General features: G+C 56.7%; 10 protein-coding genes across 10 annotated transcripts; 7 read left to right on the forward strand and 3 right to left on the reverse strand.

Annotated features, from left to right (window-relative positions):
* The first annotated feature begins 10 nt into the window (after positions 1–10).
* BAUCODRAFT_265046 (uncharacterized protein) lies at positions 11–598 on the forward strand. Its single transcript, XM_007681976.1, has one exon. The coding sequence runs from the start codon at positions 170–172 to the stop codon at positions 488–490; it is 321 nt and encodes a 106-aa protein (XP_007680166.1). The 5' UTR covers positions 11–169; the 3' UTR covers positions 491–598.
* Positions 599–2,714, forward strand: BAUCODRAFT_265064 (uncharacterized protein). Its single transcript, XM_007681977.1, has 2 exons — positions 599–822; positions 882–2,714. Exons 1-2 carry the CDS (start codon positions 707–709, stop codon positions 2,686–2,688), a joined length of 1,923 nt encoding a protein of 640 aa, XP_007680167.1. The 5' UTR covers positions 599–706; the 3' UTR covers positions 2,689–2,714.
* A 310-nt stretch (positions 2,715–3,024) lies between these two features.
* Positions 3,025–4,219, reverse strand: BAUCODRAFT_27202 (uncharacterized protein; the record flags this gene model as incomplete). Its single annotated transcript, XM_007681565.1, has 2 exons — positions 3,025–3,058; positions 3,081–4,219. 2 exons carry the CDS (start codon positions 4,217–4,219, stop codon positions 3,025–3,027), a joined length of 1,173 nt encoding a protein of 390 aa, XP_007679755.1.
* A 561-nt stretch (positions 4,220–4,780) lies between these two features.
* Positions 4,781–8,188, forward strand: BAUCODRAFT_125834 (uncharacterized protein; the record flags this gene model as incomplete). The annotated part of the gene is made up of 1 exon (XM_007681978.1): positions 4,781–8,188. One exon carries the CDS (start codon positions 4,781–4,783, stop codon positions 8,186–8,188), a length of 3,408 nt encoding a protein of 1,135 aa, XP_007680168.1.
* A 385-nt stretch (positions 8,189–8,573) lies between these two features.
* Positions 8,574–10,199, forward strand: BAUCODRAFT_37791 (uncharacterized protein). The gene has a single exon (XM_007681638.1). It carries the CDS (start codon positions 8,755–8,757, stop codon positions 9,802–9,804), a length of 1,050 nt encoding a protein of 349 aa, XP_007679828.1. The 5' UTR covers positions 8,574–8,754; the 3' UTR covers positions 9,805–10,199.
* On the reverse strand, positions 10,126–12,321 carry BAUCODRAFT_114866 (uncharacterized protein). Its single transcript, XM_007681979.1, has 7 exons — positions 12,050–12,321; positions 11,665–11,793; positions 11,528–11,533; positions 11,243–11,403; positions 10,908–10,996; positions 10,761–10,857; positions 10,126–10,703 (listed from the first exon to the last, which is right to left on the reverse strand). The coding sequence occupies exons 1-7, from the start codon at positions 12,120–12,122 to the stop codon at positions 10,278–10,280; spliced, it is 981 nt and encodes a 326-aa protein (XP_007680169.1). The 5' UTR covers positions 12,123–12,321; the 3' UTR covers positions 10,126–10,277.
* A 224-nt stretch (positions 12,322–12,545) lies between these two features.
* On the forward strand, positions 12,546–14,441 carry BAUCODRAFT_77314 (uncharacterized protein; the record flags this gene model as incomplete). Its single annotated transcript, XM_007681772.1, has 1 exon — positions 12,546–14,441. The coding sequence occupies one exon, from the start codon at positions 12,546–12,548 to the stop codon at positions 14,439–14,441; it is 1,896 nt and encodes a 631-aa protein (XP_007679962.1).
* Positions 14,442–14,488: 47 nt separating this feature from the next.
* Positions 14,489–15,963, reverse strand: BAUCODRAFT_265185 (uncharacterized protein). Its single transcript, XM_007681980.1, has 3 exons — positions 15,933–15,963; positions 15,676–15,868; positions 14,489–15,610 (listed from the first exon to the last, which is right to left on the reverse strand). The coding sequence occupies exon 3, from the start codon at positions 15,575–15,577 to the stop codon at positions 14,537–14,539; it is 1,041 nt and encodes a 346-aa protein (XP_007680170.1). The 5' UTR covers positions 15,578–15,610; positions 15,676–15,868; positions 15,933–15,963; the 3' UTR covers positions 14,489–14,536.
* Positions 15,964–16,186: 223 nt separating this feature from the next.
* BAUCODRAFT_125838 (uncharacterized protein) lies at positions 16,187–16,444 on the forward strand (the record flags this gene model as incomplete). Its single annotated transcript, XM_007681981.1, has 1 exon — positions 16,187–16,444. The coding sequence occupies one exon, from the start codon at positions 16,187–16,189 to the stop codon at positions 16,442–16,444; it is 258 nt and encodes an 85-aa protein (XP_007680171.1).
* A 490-nt stretch (positions 16,445–16,934) lies between these two features.
* BAUCODRAFT_114873 (uncharacterized protein) lies at positions 16,935–18,727 on the forward strand (the record flags this gene model as incomplete). The annotated part of the gene is made up of 3 exons (XM_007681982.1): positions 16,935–17,754; positions 17,809–18,600; positions 18,676–18,727. Exons 1-3 carry the CDS (start codon positions 17,342–17,344, stop codon positions 18,725–18,727), a joined length of 1,257 nt encoding a protein of 418 aa, XP_007680172.1. The 5' UTR covers positions 16,935–17,341.
* Positions 18,728–18,818: the final 91 nt, after the last annotated feature.

Below are 18,818 nucleotides of genomic sequence, written 5' to 3' on the forward strand. Positions count from 1 at the left end.
GAGTCTTCTCAAGTGATACCTGACCGTTTTGCGATGCGAAACTCAACAAATCGGTTGACCATCTCGCGACCGCCACCAACGTCGGCCCAACGGCGCCGTTGCCAATCCCACAGTGAAGGCAAAACCCTTCTGTACCCACCCCGCGGGGCAGCGGAACTGAGACTTAGGTATGCTCACGGAGTGCACTAACGAAGAAGCAACATTAGATGTCGTAGCTGGAGGTCAAGTCTGCCGAAAGCGACAAGTGCTTGATCACCCCTTCGCGCTCAGCGTCGCCGCGGCGGCACTCGGTAACAATGTGCCTTATGCGCCCACTGCCCCCGACTCCTACGAGGTCAGATTCGGGTCGGCTTTTTCTGACGGTTCCAACGCTATGTCCACCTCACGTTGCCGAAACTGCCAGGCTAGGCTCGTAACGGTGCACGCACGGTCTGCAAGGTCGTCTAATGCGACCCAAAAGGGGTATTCGTCGCAGCTAGGGCGGGGATGATTGCAGGAGCATTGCGCCGCGGCTGCAGTTAAGGTTGGTATCGATATGCTTGGCAGAATGATTCGCACGGCCGTTGGTGCTAGGTGATGGTAACTCCTGAGTTATCCCGGGTGCCCGTTTTCTGGGCATCTCCAACGGCCATCCCGTTGCTTCCTCTTGCTGTAACATTGGACGTTGGAACGCGCTGCCAGGGTATATTGGGGGTGTCATGCGACGATGGCGACCGATGTGAAGCGTACACCGACGTTGAGGAAGTCTAAGAGCTTGAAGAACTTACTGTCGCGCACCAGAAAGGCGCCGCCTTCCGAGGATGAGGAGTTGCTACCGTTCAGGTACGCACCCCTGTCACGCGTATGAAACGTCAACGGATGATTGTCTGACCAATTCCCAGGCCTGTGAAGCAGAAGTATGCACAGATTCATGTCACGAGCGACGACATCACGCTCCGGCCGCTTCGACCATCCACCGCCGGGCCTGAGGTGCCTGACCGTAACGTGTCCTTTCAGCAGCGCAACACATGGCCAAACACGCCACAGGAACGGCGACCTGGGACGCAGCACTTCGACATACCCCCCCATCTTGTGCGCACACAATGGGAGCTGGATCGGCACAGGAGCCGCTCTTACTCAGTGCGCAAACCGCCCGTGGACGCGAAACCGCTGCCTCGCTGGCTATTTGAGCACCTACCGCGCGAGATCTATGACTGCATATGCGAACAGCTCGAGACACTGCACCGGATACGCAACGTAGCGGACGCTGTAGGCTTCCAGACGGACCTTAAGGCGCTCTTGTTGGCGAACAAGCGATGGCATCGAGTAGCACGCGAGCACATGTATCGCGAGATCTGGCTCCCCAGCAACGAAGAGCTACCGCGGAAACCTAGGTCAATGCAGCGCTCAAGGACACGCTTAAAGCTCCTACTACGGACTTTGTCGGAGTCGCAACCTTTAGCCTACATGGTACGGCACTTACGCGTGACTGCTGATTTGGCATGCTCGCTCGACGGCCTCCATGGCGGAATAGAAAGACGCGCAACATTCGACCTGCTTGGTGAGATCATTAACCGTTGTCACAATCTCGAGTTGTTCAGCGGTTACAGTCCTTCCGTACGTGATACTGTCAGCACGAAGCTGTTCGTTCCTTTGGCGCTCAGACAGAATCTCAAAGCCCATGCATGGAATCTGCAAGGGGCGCAGCTTGGTGATGACCTCCTGCCTGCATTCGATCCTGGAGACCTACTCGACTGCCATGACGACTGGCGGCACCTGGAGACGCTTGTGCTCTGCTCAGACTCCACACTCCGCCTCGGGCTAGGCACGATCTCAGCGATCCTTCAGCGCCTACCCTCGTTGAAGCATCTGATGCTGTCGAAGCTAAGCAGACGAGATTTCCACAATGGTACACTTCTGTCTCTACCTGCCTTGAGATCATTACGGCTAGAGCATCTGGAAGGCTTGACCGACCGAGGGATCGATCAGCTGGCTTACATGAGGCCAGCGTGCTCCTTGGAACACCTTAGCCTGATTGGGCTCGAATTGACCTCATTACACACAATCCAATCACTTATGTCGCACCTATCGAAGCTGCAAGCGTTTACATTCGTCCAAGACACCTCGCCCGAGCCGTCACCGGACATGCAAGCGATCAAAATGGAGGTGAAGCTGGAGTCTCCAACGCTCCAGTACTTGCATTGGGATGCTCTCGTTGCCGGGTCCGGCCCGGCTGTCCTCGCCAAAGGCATTGCAAACGGCCGCTTCCCGTCCCTCCGTAAGGTCAAAGTACCTTGCGACTACGATGGCGCGATCCAAGCGCTTTGCCGACCTATCGCGCTCAACACCCTCGATGCCCGTGATTTGGAGCTCATCGACCGCTTCAACGGTGACCGCTATGAGCGCTTTCTGCGCCTTTCACAGATCCAGGCGCAGCTGCGGGCTCGTGAGAGCAGGCGTGAGCCTTGTTTCAACGTCGTCATACATGACCCGAAAATGCGCGTCTCGGCCACGCATGTCATCGGCACCTTTCTTGGGGATATGGAAAGCAAGATCGAGTACAGCTTGGAGCCGGATGTCGAGGACAGCCACTACGCATTGGTCGACTTTGGCGACATTGAGGCACCCAAATGGGTGTACGAAAGCGCGAACGAAATGGAGAGGAGCGTGCTCGGTGAGCAGGTGCTCGATCTAGGCATGCTTTTTTGAGTTTTCCCTGTCGGCAGCATCTTCGTGTGATACCCAATATTCAGATTTAACCTCACGCAAACGTCGTTACCGGTAGGCGTATGTCCAATGCATCAGAGCCGCCTTGAACCTGAGCGCGATGCCCTCTAGGCGCAGGCCTTCCCCGAAAATCACGACCGTCTGCGAATCTCAGCAAATCTCTATCCATATATACGGACCACTGCGGAAACGTAGACGAGATCCGCTCGCGCAGCCACTGTGCATCGTCGAAGTGTCCCTGATGCTGTAAGAGGTAGAGTGCTTTCACCGCCATCACATACCAAGGTAAGCGCCATTTCTCGCCCCACTTCGCTTCATTCACCAATAAGTGTAGTTGTAACGGTGCAGAAGGCTGGGAGTAGTCTTGTGTAGACCTGAACATTGAAAGCGTAGATTTCGGGCTTGGAGCTTCCGGATGGTGTAGGTCCAGCTGCGCGAGATCGAAGCCTGCGGCAACTCGTCGTCGTGAGGAGCCTTGAATTTGATTCGCTCCATTAGAGGAGGCCCATCTGTTGACGGTTGCTCGAAAGCGGTCATATCGCGAGACGTCAACACGCTCGTATGCATACTGGTCTGGACAGACCGCGCGAACAAGGAGCGAACCGGCTGGTTGCAAAGGTATGTGGCACCCGCCATCATGCAAATCCATGCCGCGGAAGAAGCAGTCCAGAGCGTTGTTAAGACTGGGAGTCTCGCCGTATGGAGGCACAAGCTTGGTAAGTACCAAGGTCCTTAGTAGCCTTCCCTTCCATCTTAAACCGTGCCGTTCTCGGGCAAGGAAGCTTTGACTGGCAACATTACTACGGTTCTGTGGGCCGTCGACCCATTCTGCCTCTGCCAGCTTCATATCAATGCGGAGCCATTCCCACAAGTACGACTCGAGATCTTCACGAACCACAGCCTTGACAAGGGGCTCATAGAACGTCAGATCGTCGACGAAGGCTGTCGTTTGATGCGAATCGCTTCGCCACAGCCACCAGAGGATGCGCTTTCCCGGCTGCACCTCGGCAACTCGTTTCTTCTGCAAAGTCACCTCAAGTGGTCGTAATGACGCTTCGAAATGGGCGAGGCACAATCGAGCAAGAGCGACACTAGCAGCTCCACGCTCATGGTGTTCCTCGAGGAGCGCGATCGGGTCCTGGGCTGGATGGCGCTCGAGCTCGGCTTTTGCCTTGGCCAGTTCGCGATCTGTGTCGCTCGTAGCAGTAGCCGCACCTTTGGCCAGGAGTGGATTCGTCAGTATGGAGGCCAGATGCTTGTCGGCTGAAGCTGCGGACGAATGTAGACCACGAGAACTGGCTGTAGTCGGTGCGTGACTGCCGTTACCATGGGCGGTCTTCGTCTGACTCTGGTCTCCTCCAGCGCCTGTTGGATGCACATGGTCAAGTTGCTCACGGAAAGATGTCGTTAAGGCGTTGAGTAAGCGTTGTGACTCCCGTGGACTGAGCGGGAGCTGTTGATGTAGCTTTGACGTCCATGACCTCAGACTATGGAAGACTGTTGAGCCTCTCATTGTGCCAGTGTTGACTGCGAGCGTGGCCAACATCGCTGGCACCGCGTGCTGAGCACATCACTGCATTCCGCCACTATCCAAGCGGACAGCAGGGCTCGAAAGAATGTACAGTCTGTTCCAAGTTGGTGAGATTGTAGGAAGGTTTACCTTGTTGCCGCTGATTCCAGGAAGCGATATTTGTAGTGTAAGAGATGCATGTGCAGACGGTTGCCGTCTCAGCCGCACGTGACGTCTATTGCGCACGGACGGCTTGGCACAGCTCGCGTCTGCTGCGCTTGCATTCACTTTCGAGCCGCTCGTACTCGTCACATGCAAACCACAATCACCTCCCTCTTACACCATTCCACGCCCGTCGTCACTTGTCCCAGCCCTGCCTTCCGCCATTAATCAAGGCAACGTCACCAAATTTGATTGATCGCTCCGACTTCTGCGCTTGACCTCCACACTCTCCCATCAAACGCCTGCACTCTGCGGACAATCTCGCGGAGCTTGACCTTTCTACGGCTGCGTCACATCCGCTGACAAGGTCGCAACGGCAGGATCATACTTCATACACCGACCATGTCGGAAGTCGAAGCAAGGCCTCCGCCCACACGCGGCAGAAGCTCCATGAGAGGAGGTCGAGGTGGGTTTGGCAGAGGCGGACCGCGCGGCGGCAGAAAGCCCGTCAACGGCACATCTACAGACGCGGCAGACGATGTGCCTGCAGATGAGCTACTCGAAGACCAGGGCGAGCTGGGCGAGATGAAGAAAAAGTACGCTTCGGAGCTTGGCATGCTGAAGGACATGTTTCCCGACTGGACCGACGTCGACTTGGTCTTCGCCTTGCAAGAGACCGACGGTGATGTAGCAGCCACCGTCGACAAGATCACGCAAGGCAATGTCTCACAGTTTTCCGAGGTGAAGAAGACGAAGGACCGCGCCCGCTCGAAAGCGAAGGAGGAGCCAGCCATGGCAGGTGCGAGCGACAAAGCGCCTATGCGTGGCGGTCGTGGAAGAGGCGGCTTTGAGGGCGTCCGTGGAGGTCGCGGCAGAGGCTCCGATCGTGGTCGTGGTGGGTTGCGCGGTGGCAGGGGTGGTCACGCGACCACTAACGGCACTCAAAAGGAAGCCTCAACCGTATCGGTACCGACCACAGAGTCATCGGCGTGGGATGCGCCGAACACGACCGAGACCGTGAACAGCGGGTGGGACACCGCAGCCGCAGACACAACGAAGGAGGTGGCCGCCGACGCCGGTCAGAGCTCGTGGGGTAACGTGGTGACCGCAGAGTCTACTCCCGCCGCCGCATCCGAGGGCATGAAGAGCAGTCTGATACCGGAAGGCGGTCCAAAGAAAAGCTGGGCCAGCATGTTCGCGCAGAGTAAGCCAGCGCCAGCGGCCAAGCCAGCCCAAACTGCGGGTCAGCCTCCACCGGCAGAATTGGTAGCATCAGGTGAATCCGTGCCGACCCAAGCGGACGCAGTGGAAGAGCAGAACGAGCCCGAGCCCGAGCCGCTGCCACCCGCTCCGGCTATCCATGAGCCACTGGCCGACACCGCTTCTGAGGAGCCCACTCATACGTCGGCCGGTATTGCCGATGGAGACGAGCTCATTACCCCCTCTCAGGATCCGTTGACGGAAGAAAACGTGGAGCATCTGCCGGACACGTCGGTAGCTCCAGCAACACAAACTGCAGCAAGCACAGTCGGCTCGGTGGACACGCGCAATGCTACGCCGCTAAGCGGTAGCCAGCCTGCTCCGATTGGCAGTCGTCCACCCATGGGCGGCTATGCAGCGAGCGCTTACCGTGCTACTGGTGTAGCAGGCAGGAGTGCCAGCTTCCAAAAGCGTGTGCTAGAGCAGCAAGAGGCAGTCGTCATGCCAGGCCATAATGCTGTGGATAGGGCCGCAGTGCAATTTGGCAGTATGGGACTCAACGGCGAGCCGGGTCCAGACGTCGACGAAGATCGGGAGGAACCAGAGACGCAGAAGATGTTGCAGCACTCTCCGCCAGCCCAGCCACGGACTTCACTGCCGCCTGCTCCACGCCAAGCAATGGAAACAGCAAGACCAGAAGGCTTGCCGACTCCGAAGCAGGCCCCAGGCTTACCTCCAGCATCTCAGCACAACCAACAGCAGATGCAGGAGGCAACTATGGCGCCTGGCGTGACTCAAGACCAGGCCCAGATGAACCCAAATTACAACCAATACGGCCGCTACGCTCAGCCAGGCATGCAAGAGGAGTCCGGCGCACAGCAGCAGAAACCGTACGATCCGTTTAGTCACCAAGGGCCACCTAGCTCATACGACCAGTACGGCACTCAGCAGTCTCAACAACCTCAGCAGCATCAGCCGCAACAGCAGAGCCACGGAGGCTTCGGCGGGCTATCCTCTGCTTCAAACGACTACTCTCAGTACTACACTTCGAATGACCAGCAGCGCCAGGCCTACAACCAGTACTATGGCAGCAGCTACGGGCCCCAGGATGCGAGGAGCCAGCTTGGACAGGGTCAGCAGGATACTGGGATGGCGCAGCAGCGCTCATCGAGCGGCTTCGGTACCGGTCCAAATGAATCTGCTTACGCCGCCCAGGCACAGCAACAGGTAGGTTCTGCAATGCTCCCTTATTTGGATTGTGAGCGGCAGCAACAGAAAGCGAACGTCATGCTAGCGCCCACGGATTTGAAGCTCAGCGACGAGCGGGCCACAGAACGTGTAGAGCTGGATCACAAGTTGACCAGACTCTCCGCCTTTACTGCCACTCCTGATGGACGCGCCGAGGGTGCTGCTAAAGCTCCTTCTGTGCCGTTGCACTTGCGTTGCGAGAAGCTTGCTACGCCAGAGCAGCTCCAAGCCGAAGCACCGCTCGTTCTGTTTTCGGACATCACGAATCGCCAGCAGCCTGCTTTGCTTACTTCACGTGCCCCCGTAGTATGCTTATCATCTTCTAACACGTCTACTCAGCAGGTCCAGTCACGGTACGGTGACGCCCCTGGCTCCGGCCACAACACGCCGAACCCACTCATGGGCGGTGCGCAGCATCAGCAAGGCGGTCCGAATGCTCAGCAAATGTCTCAGCACTCAATGCACCAGGCCCCCGGCAGCCATCAGCAGCAAGGCAATTACGGACACACTCCTGGCTACCCGTACGGTCACCACGGCTACAGCAGTCCGTACCCTCAAGCATATCAGCAGTACGTGAACTTCAACCACCAACTTGGCGGCGCTTACGGTGGCGGCAGCGGTGGTGGTGGCGGCAGCGGGAGCGGAAGTTACCAGGGCAAGCAAGGCGGTGGCATGTATGGCGCACCCGGCGGCTACGGAATGGGCTCGCAATCTTCCTTCGACCAGCACTCCTCTTCTCCTGCCAACGTTGCAGCTTTCAGCCAGAATCAGCAGAGCTCAATGCGAAGCGCGAGCGGTATGGGCTCAGGTCTTGGTGGTGCTGGAAGCGGACTGGACGACTACGGCCGGTCCTCAGTTCAGGGCTCCGCTCACCAGAGTAGCGCTTTCGGCGGCAGTAGCATCAATGACCCATTCGCACGTTCAGCCTCAGGCTTCGGTAGCCACCAGGGTGGTAGTGGATACGGACAGCAGCAAGGCGGGATAGGAGGGGGTGCAGGATCAGTCGAGGACTCATTGAAGCCGTACAATGACTCGAAGAGCGGTCCTTCCCCGGCTCCAGGACGGCCTGGTTCGGCTGCTAACAGCGCGGCTGGCTCGACGCACTCTGGTTTACCGCCTTCGATGCAAGGTCATCAGTCGGCGGGCTTCGGAGGCTATCCAGGCTTCCCGGGTCAAGGAGGCGGCAGCCAGTATGGCGGCCTAGGCGGACTCGGCAGTCACCAGCATCAGCAAGGACAGAGCACGGCCGGCATGGGTGGCCAAGGCGGATATGGCGGGTACGGCGCAGGCGGTGGATTCAGCCAGACCTACGGTGGTTACGGATCGCGTGGAGGATGGGGCTCGAATTATGGCGCTCACTGAGGCGTTCGGACTGGCGTCATACTGCCAGACGAGTTTACTGGCAGTAATGGCGCTTGAAAAGGTGGGGCTTGTCGCCGTGTATTATGATTAACTCTTCTCTTTCGTCTTCGGTGGTCGAGGCGCATCTAGAGGCGCAAAGTTTCAGCATCACGGCTACGGACTCCGACTCTATAAGCTAGCATTGGACGGAGGCGGTGGCAAACGGCAAGATCACAGGCTGCGATGACGGTCTGAGAAGGCTGCCATGTGGTACTATATAGTCGAGCAATACTTGGCAATGCGATGCCAACAGCCTGGATAATGTGTCCCGCCTTCTCCGCACTTTCACTGCGTGTTTCTGGCGTATCTCTATCCTTGGTCGACTGCCTTCGTCAATACTGCTCGGACTTTCGCCGTGTCGAGCTGTAACCATTTGGTCATCGCAATTAGTTGATGGACTAGGTAGGCATGCTTCTTCGCACTCTTTCTCTCCCGCTTCTCGCCGCATCGTCTCCTTTCCTCATGTTCGATAGCGGTCACCGCCAACCTCTGCTACTAACTGCCAATTAGACGCTCCATCCACTACAATGTCAGCCAAGCAAGGCAGCAAGCGTTCGAACCAAGTCGGCTTTGAAGCCTCATCGTCCAGCTCACAGATACCGGCACCTTTCACAAAAGCGCCTACCTCACTCGTCCCCTTCCTGCAGCAATGCGATCCCGCCCAAGTCTACCTCACGCACATCGACCGCCACCCGCCCGACTACAAGAGACAAATCTTTCTTATACCAGTCATATTGAATGGCAGCATAGCAGTCTTGCTCGCTTGGCGGATATACGCCGCTTTGCCTACATACTGGGCAATCGTGCAGACGCTACTCGGTTACCCTTCGGCGACTACGGTGGATCCTAAGACTACCACACGACGACAGCAGATATTGATCCTCCTTCGGCGAGTGCTTATGTTCTTCTTCGACTTTCTCCTCTTCCGCTTCGTCGGGCCTTGGCCTTTGACCTTCTTCCTGGAGCAACCTAGCAATCCGGTTGTGTGGCGCTGGAACATTGGCTTTGTCCAAGAAGAGGTCGTGGTGCGGGTTAGCCGGAATTGGAATGCATCAGACTTGATGCAGGGTATCAAGCAGGGCGATGACTCTCCATTCTTCAAAACCAGGATCCTACCGGCCATTGAGAAGCAGTTCATGCGCAGCAAGACCGGCTACTTGATGATGGACAAGAGCTGGGACCTAGATTTCCAGCTCATGCTTGATGCACACACGCTGGTCAGGCGCAAGGAGGTCAAGATCAACGACCTGGACAAGCTGGTACTCGTGCACCAAGACGGGGTTGGATGGCTGGCGTGGCAGTGGGAGACGGAGAACGATGTCATTGAGGATAGACGGAAGAGGGTAGTAGCTTTCAAGGACAAGCTCACGGGGATGGGTAAGGAGAGCTTATTCTTCAAGTGGATGGAGATTGTGGAAAGCGAGCGTGATGCGGACGGTAGCTTTACCATCGAAGCGCAGCAGAAGGTTGTCAAGAGGGTGCAGGCAGCGTTTGAAAGCGAAGGCATAGACTTCGAAGAGCTTTCGCGGACAATCGGCGGGCTGGAAGAGCTGCCTGCAAAGCAGGCTGCTGAGTGACAGACGTGGCGTGTCCTGCTGATCAAGGCAGTTAGACATCGAGACAAAGGTTGTGTGACATGTGGCCCAGCCTTGGTGAGAAGGTATGCTTGAAGACACCGAGTACTCGGTATTACAAGTATCGTATGTCTCAATCTGCTTTTTGATACAAGAACGCGCTCAACATTAGCCGTGTCTGCCGCGATTGCTCGCTGTTACCGGCCAATGGGCGTATGGAGAATCCACATCCTGGGAGCCCTTTGGTTGAAGGACCGCTCAACTGCAGCCACCAACAAGTGACGCTTTTCAGCCCGATGCAATGCTGCTTGCGACTCCTTTCACAAGCAATTCCCAACAATCTTTCTCAACCTTTTCGCACTTCCCACGGCGCTGGTTCGAATGACCTATGATTGATCTAGTAGCAATTAGTAAGGCTCCAATAGTATTGGCGACGCAAGGCACCACCAAGACTACGAAGGAGGAGAGGATGGTAATTACCAGTAAGGACGGGCCTCGTATCCACCACGCTCGTAGCCTCTGCCGCCCCTCGGGCTCGGAGGACGACCGTACGGCTCCCTTCCGTGACCGTTCATGTACGGATCTGGCTCAGTGTAACCACGTGGTGGCGGTGGAGCAGCGTAGCGATCGTCGGGGTAGCGGCCACGCGCAGGCGGTGGGTAATCGTCGACTGGTGGGCCGCGACGGGGTGGACCATAGCGATCCTCGCGCGGGTCGTCGTAGTAGCCGCGAGGCGGTGGGGTGCGACGACGGTAGTCGTCACGACGAGGGCTGAAGCCACGCGGCGGCCCGCGACGATCGTAGTAGTAGTCATCCGGCGGTGGGGGACCGTAGCCGCGGCCACGGTAACCAGGGGAGCGCGAGCGGAAGCGCTCACGGGGACGCGGGATGTCGGCTTGGGGCTGTGGACGGTAAGCTTGGGCACAACTGAACTTTGAGCGCTTGTGGCGGAGCCTTACGTCTGAGATGCAGCGGACAGTAGACCCCTTGAAGTCATGATTGTCGAGCTTCTCGACCGCCGAAGCGAGGTCTTGCGCTGTCTCGTACTCGACAAAGCTGTAGGCGTTAGCGTCTAGCGTATTGTCGATCTGATGCTGCATGCTTACCCCTTCCCACCCCCACTTGCATCGCGCTCACGGGCGACCTCACTATAGACGACATCGAGCCCTGACTGCCGAGCGAAGTCTTTGAGATCCTGTGATAGAGTGTAAGTCCGGTCCTTGTAGACAACGCAGGCGAGAGATCAGAGAATGTAAGCGAGAGCCAAGAAAATGCGCTTTGTGGTGAAGAGTCGACTGAGGGAAAGAGCACACGTGATACAGCAGCAGACGGCTTGAACCTCCTGGAGACTGGTTATTGGTGGTGTAAAGCCAACAGTAAATCCAGCGCCTTAAGCGGATGGATTTGCAAGCCGTGATTTCAATGGAAAGGGTGTGCTGACCTGCCAACTGGTTTCGAACGGGAGACCGGTGATTGTCATGCGATGAACGGTGCGGCGCGGGCGCGGTGCCATGCGGGGCGCATCGTTATAACCGTCGCGGGGACGGTTACCACCGCGTGCGAACTGGACCACCAGGCGCTCACCCATGAACTCAGAGCCATCTAGCCATCGGCATATGTCAGCAAACGAGAGCATATCATGAAAGCAAAACAAGGAGCGAGGTGTTGCTGCCCGAGGGGCTGGTAAGGTGCCGCGCACAAGCGCTGGTATGGAGGATTCACATACGGAAAGCTGGAGCTTATGTTAGCGATTTCATCATCTGCGTGGCGATTTGTTACGAGGGAGTAAAGATAAGGCGAGAAGCGCTAACATGGCAGCGAATGCAGGATAAAGTGGTTTGTGGGGTAGGATAGAAAACTTACCGGGAACGACATCGCGCGCATCCATAGCATCCTTGTACTCGATGAAGCCGAAGCCATTCATAAGCTTGATCTCGGTGATTTCGCCGGTGCCATGGGTGTTGAAATGGTTCTCAACGTCGGCCTTGGTAGCTAGATTGCACGGTTCCCGTCAGCGATGCCAGAGGTCCATGTGAGCGTGGTGCCAAGCCAGCTCCGGCTCCAGGTCCCAAAAAGAAATGTACAGCAGCAGCAGCAGCGACGACAGGCACGTCAAAGCATATCAGGGAAAACAGAAGGTTCATCAGTAGCCAGTCCTGAGACTCCACGACCATGCGCATGAGCGGTGGACCGGCAGATGAAGCGTGCGACTATCCTTCCGGAAGCAGCCATGGGAAGAAGAGCGTACCATTGCGGGGCAAGTTCCCAAGGTAGAGCCTCGTGTTGGAGACAGCTCCAGTGCCGTTCGCCGCGTCGCTCATCGTGTCGGCGGCTGATGGATCGATGACGGTGGTGCCGTGCAGTAAGGGCGCGCCTTAGGGAGCGGTGTGCGCCTGGTTGGCTGCGCGCTCCAAGTGGACCGTCGCGCGACCTTCAGAGTGAGGCGGAAGAGCTGCAGCAAGTCCTGCAGCCGTTGGAGGGACAGTGGCAACTCAATGGAGGTGGAGGTGGAGGTTTGAGGGTGCAAGCTCAGTCAGGTTCAGAACGCGACGTCAAATCGAAGGGGAGGGTCTGTGCACTCCGCACGAATCAGCATCTGTCAAGCCAAGCCAACCAGGCGGCTCCGCATGGGCGATGACGCCGGAGACCGAGGGGACAAGACGCCTCGGTTAATGAATGGCTGGCAATGCATCTTTCTTCACGCCTCACGCCTCGCATTTCCTTCACCATCTGCATCGTGCAACATGTCCGTTTCAGCGGCATGCTCTTCCGCATTGCGGCGTGTTGGTGGCCGAGCGGTGCGAACCGAGCGACTAGCTCCTAGGTATCTCGCTGTATGTGCTTCAATATCACAATGCCGTTCCCGAGGCTACAGACCAGCTACGATTACAGCAGGGCAACGAAGGTGTATAACGAGTACAGCGCGGAGGAGGCTTGCTTCAGTAGATGATAGCTTCGATCCGAGAACTATTGAGCGGGAAAGCGATCAAGTCGATGTCTGCATTGTGGGTGGCGGCCCGGCAGGCCTCAGTGCTGCCATCAAGCTTAAGCAGCTGGCCAATGCAGCCGGCAACGAGGACTTCAGAGTGCTCCTGCTTGAGAAGGCGGGAGAGCTCGGAGATCACATTGTGTCCGGCAATGTTGTCGAGCCTTCTGCACTAAACGAGCTGATACCGGATTGGAAATCGGAAGACAACCCAAACCGCTTTGAGCCTGTCACGCCTGCGACCAAGGACAAGATGAGGTTCTTGACCAAGAACAGCAGTATTCCGATACCGGCTCCACCGCAGATGAACAATCATGGCAATTACATTATCAGCCTCAATCAGTTCACGAAGTGGCTAGGTGAGCGAGCGGAGGAAGTGGGTGTTGAGGTATACGCTGGCTTCGCAGCATCAGAGGTGCTGTATCACCAAGATGGCTCGGTGAAGGGCGTGGCGACCAACGATCTGGGCATCGGCCGGAACGGCAAGCCCAAGGACTCGTTTGAGCGAGGTATGGAGTTCCACGCGCGGTGCACATTGCTTGCAGAAGGCTGCCACGGCAGTCTGACGAAGCAAGTCACGAAGAAGTTCGATCTCCGAAGGGACAGTCAACACCAGACGTACGGACTAGGCATAAAGGAGGTGTGGGAAATCGATCCTGCCAAATTCGAAAAGGGCCTGGTGGTACACTCAATGGGTTACCCGTTACCGATGGATACCTACGGTGGCGGCTGGATGTACCACTTCGGCGAAAACCTCGTGTCAATTGGACTCGTGGTGGGTTTGGACTATCCCAACCCATGGCTAGCACCATACGGCGAATTCCAGAAGATGAAGCATCACCCGCTATACAAGCACTATCTCGAAGGTGGTAAATGCATATCCTATGGCGCCAGAACGCTCAATGAAGGCGGATATCAATCAATACCGAAGTGTGCTTTCCCTGGTGGTGCGCTCATTGGCGATACCGCCGGCTTCTTGAACGTTCCAAAGATCAAAGGAACGCACACTGCCATGCGTTCTGGTATGCTTGCTGCAGAAGCCGCATATACCGCGCTTGACGCGACGAAAGACAGCGAAGGCGCAGTATTCCTCTATGACTATGAAGACAAGCTCAGGAACAGCTCGATTTGGAAGGAGCTGAAGGAAGTGCGGAATATGCGACCATCTTTCCACACGCCTCTGGGACTTTACGGTGGCATCTTGTACTCTGGACTAGAAGCTTACCTGCTTCGTGGCTACGAGCCATGGACGTTCAAGCATGGCCCACCCGACCACGCGTCTACCAAGACCGCGGATCAATGTCGCAAGATTGAGTATCCGAAGCCGGACGGCAAGATCTCATTCGACATCTTGACATCGGTCTCCCGCACTGGCACGAACCACGAGGAGGACCAGCCGTGCCATTTGCGAGTGAAGGACTGGGACAAGCACGCAGCGCTCGAGTGGCCAAAGTACAAAGGCATCGAGAATCGCTTCTGTCCAGCCGGCGTGTATGAGTATGTTGAAGACGAGAGCAAGGACATCGGCGTTCGCTTCCAGATCAACGCACAGAACTGCGTGCATTGCAAGACCTGCGATATCAAGGTACCTGATCAGGATATCATCTGGACGACACCGCAGGGCGGAGAGGGTCCGAAATATGTAATGACATAGGCACGGTCAGACAATGAAGAATTAGCAATTTGGTGGAGCACAGCACATATCTAACGCCGAACGCATTCTACGCACCCTTCGTTATGCGAAGCCGCCTACCACAAAGCCCACCCACCAGTCTTCTTTGGCTCTTCGGACTTGCCAACTGTAGGAAATCCCGGGGGCCCATCATTCTTAAGAGCAAGGATCGGGCGGACACCGACGCCCATGCGTTGTTGAGCTTTGATCTCTACATCGCGAGCCTGGCGTGGACGAACGCTGTAGCCCACGCGCTGCCCTGCGCTCGACCCACCCCCGAGATCCCGCGCTTCGTGCAGGCGGTTACTGAAGCTCGTCCGCTGTGCTGGCCGACCCTCAACGTCACGAGCTTGGTATGGACGGGCACCGAGCCCTTGACGGTCAACGGCATGGAAGTCGTGAGACTGTGAGGCTTCGCGACGTTGGTGCTCAATGATATGCGCTTGGTCCCATGTCGCGTGTTCAGCCTGCTCCTCGCCGTCGGATGGTTCATTGCCTTCGGTTTCCGGAGCAGCGTAGTCGTTATAGCGATCGACAGAGATCCTCTCATCCTCCTTAACTGGTTCAAAAGCCCGGCGTACGAAGTGCTCGCTCCCCTCTTCTGTACCGTACCGATTGACAAACCCAGCCTCACGGGCGAAGTGCTTGACCGTGTCTGCTGCTTTACCGGTATACAGATCCCACGTGTCCTTCACAGCGCGAGCGATGTGTGCAGGATCCGCGCCGAAAATCTCGTGCGGTTGCGCCTCATCTTGGGCTTGATTGGATCCACGCGCCTGGTAGCGGCCGTTCTGCGCTGGTATAGAGCGCGCGCGATGGCCATGGCTGTACTGATCCTGACTCTGCCATGGTTCGCGGCGGGCCATGTGTGCTGGAACGTCATGCCCACCATACGGCTTGTAGACTCCTGCTTGGCCACCGTGTGCGCTCTCCCATTGCGCAATTGCTTCTGCATCCGCCTCGCGAGCCGCAAGCCCGCCGTGGCCGAGCTCTCGTGGATCTTCTGTACCAGCAAAGCCGCGCTCTTCGGCATATTTGTCCCAACCTGGCGCAGCTATCTCCTTTGCAGCCGCGCTTAAGGCGACACTCGCGAAAGCGAAAGACGCGAGGAAACGCATAGTGTCCGTTTGTGTTCAATGCACTGATCTTCGCTGGGCCGAGAAGTTGGAAAGGTGTACGTGGAAGTGGTCTGAACGGTATGCGAAACAATACTTACCACGACATTGTCCTCTTTGCGCCTATACCAAACTGCGCAGTTGCAGATGCCGCGAACAAGCCGTTTTCGGACATGATGCTTTCAGCGGCGATAGTCGCTTTGGCGTCCTGAACAAAGGCTGCAAGCGACTGCCTCTTTGCAAGAAGTATTGCGCATGCACATGCGTCTCACGAGATCAAGACTTGTACGAAGGCTGTTCTCTGAATGAGCCTCTGGCGAACCCCTGAACGAGTCATGCATCTTGTTGTTGGACTGACCGCATGGTGAGCAAGGCACGAGAGGCTTGCGTTCCTACTGCTACGCCATTGGAATGTAAGGGGCCTTCATGGTAACACCAGATCTGTAGCGCACCATGTACGAGCCATCTTGACCATGAGCACGATGCGCACAGTGTCAGTCAGCCGAACAGATGCCGTTCATGTGTAGTAGGTACCGAGCGCGACGTACTTCTGCCATACAGAAGCTTTCACCCTTGCGCATGCGCCTGAGCCTCATCGCGATCACGTACAGTATGTCGATCCAGTGTCAAGCGCATTCAATGTTAAATTATGAGCAGCAGCATCGGTATAAATATATTGCATTGAGTGCTTCAGTCTCATCGAACAACAATGCCTCAATGCTTGTAGCTGCCGACTTCGACACTATACACTTTCGCGGCAATGGTGATTCTGTGTGCGTCGCGCGAGGCTTGCATGTCGCCCTTGTGTCCGATGTCGAACAGAATCCGGCGACAGCTCCCTCGTGGCCCCATTGGCTCATCACTTCCTGACGCCGGTTGCTGAATGCATCAAACTCGCCGAGCGTGCCACCTCCCCGGAAACGCGCTAAGGCATGGCTAAGCAGGGGTTCTGCCGGAGGAGGTCGAATGTGACGAAAGGCTGGTTGAGATGTAGATGGATGCTGGGTGTTTAGTTGCAGCGTGGAGAGGGGACGATGCTGACTCGACAGTATCATGTCTAATTGCTGTCGCTCGAAAGGGCTTGTCTCGCTGAACGGCGTTGGCCTACCTCTTCCCTCGTAATGACTGGAAGCTTGGGGTGTTTGAACCCGCATACTCCACAGTAGCCGCTAAGTTAGCTCCGTCGCATGGTCACTGGCCTGCGCAGACGTTCCGTGGCCGCGTGCGAAAAAAGGTCGCTCCTGAGTCCTGGCACCGGTGGAGAGCTGCATCGGCATCATACAATGATCTGCAAAAGCAGTGTCTCTTCTCCTGAATATCGCAGCAAGTCCGCATCCTCGAAACATTCCTGGGCCGCCACCTCGACGGGCCTTCCGCGTTGCGCCGCCACGTTGAAGCCTAAACATTTGCCCTTCCGTCACACGCCGCACACCTCCTGAAGCGTACAGCAAACCGCGCCCTCTTTGTGGCCTCGTCACTTACATCACCGCTCGACATATCCCATTTCTTCAAGGCGCTGACCGCACGTCGGCTGGTATGCATCTTTGACTCGAAGCGACGAATCACCGCCTAACTACCTTGCGTTGGTGCCAGCAGCGTGCATATGCAAGGTAGCTAGTCCTGCCCGCATTCCGGTCTGACAACAACTGCCTGAAGCGGCGTCAGCTCCCTAACAATTTTTGGGAAACCGCAACACACAACCACCACCACCACGAACCATTATCGCATACCTTCACGATCTATGCGCCGACAGTGGAAGGAGCCAACATGCCGTACAACACCAGAAGGAAGTCTTTATCGCTAAGCGAGCTTGGGATCATCGTGCCAAAGCGCTCACGGGCGATATCTCATCCGTCACCGCCAAGTACCGTCGGTGAAGGCGATGAACCTCCGGTCAAGAGGTGGAAGCGGTCGCATGGCTCATCGTCGCCGCCACCTGGTACGCTGGACTTGCCACGAGTGACAACGATTCGGTTCAAAGAGGAGAAACCAAAGCGCGCTACGGAGCTGTCGCCTCCTCCGTCACCTGCAGTGGAAGGCAATAACAAGGTCGATACGGAAGGCATCAAGGACGACATCGTCGTGGCAACCATTCAGCAGCTGGAGAAGACCGGCAATCGACCGCATTTGGTTAAGGAGCTTGCTTATGTGCTTGCATCGAGCCTGCACTGTGTGGAGAAGTATGGCGCCAGCACTAACAGTACCCACACAAGCCGTGCTAACCACCTGCGCAGATCCGCAAATCCGGCAGCACTCATCTCGTCTCGTCTCACAGCTTACCTCCACCGCTCATGGCCGACCATCAGTCCATGTCCTCTGGCAAAGGATCTATCACCCGTGCATCCTCGCAGACTTTACTTCTACTTGACCACGACGCCGCACCAGCCGATTCCGGAGGTTGCCGAGCCAATACCAGAACCTAAGCGCATTATCTCGCCGTCTCTCTCCTCGGCGTCAGCCGCGGACGAGGAAGACTATGAGCGCTACAGTCGACAGCGAGCAGCCATGTCTCCGTCGCCGGAAGTCGACCTCTCATCTCCTGAGCTAGAGGATGAGAGTGTGAATCAACCTCCGTCGCCGGGCCAATCCTTCTCCGCCCGCAACTCGGTACCGCGTGGCTCTCGCTCGTCAAGCCTGTCGCATCAAAAGCGCGCTCCAAGTCCGCAGCTTGAGCGCGAAGAGCGCGACTTCAAGCAGACAGCCAGCCAGCTGTACGAGCAAGCACTGCTACGTCGTAATAGCCAGCAACTCGACGTCAGTATGGAGGACACGGATGCTGTACCAGGCGCAGCGCCAGACTTTGCTGATGCCAGTCCATCCATCGAAGAGAGCGAAGAGGTTGTCGCGCGCAAGAACAGCGATGACGCTGCCGCTTTGTTCGGCCACATCGACCACCTTAAGCTGCCGTTGGCACAACTGCCGATGGACTTCAGTAGCCCTGTGATTCAGCCACAATCACTGCCTCAGCTGGAGACAGGAGCTTCATCTCGAAAACTGGAGCGTAATGGCGACATCATTGAACACATGTCGCTCAACCTAAGTGCTACGAAGAAAGGCCTGGCGCTGTCAGAAGCTGCGCTTAGCTGGGACAACTTGGAAAGTCCTGAAAACATTGAGCTGGATGAACTTGAAGACATGTTCGATGCATACTAATAGTATGTGCGGCACGGCACGTTTTCGACCAGATTGTAGAAACACTACCTTTTCAGATTAGGTTGTCAGAGATACGGCTGAGGCGGGCTAT

Source organism: Baudoinia panamericana (genome assembly GCF_000338955.1).
Source record: "Baudoinia panamericana UAMH 10762 unplaced genomic scaffold BAUCOscaffold_12, whole genome shotgun sequence".
Taxonomy (NCBI): Eukaryota; Fungi; Ascomycota; class Dothideomycetes; order Mycosphaerellales; family Teratosphaeriaceae; genus Baudoinia; species Baudoinia panamericana.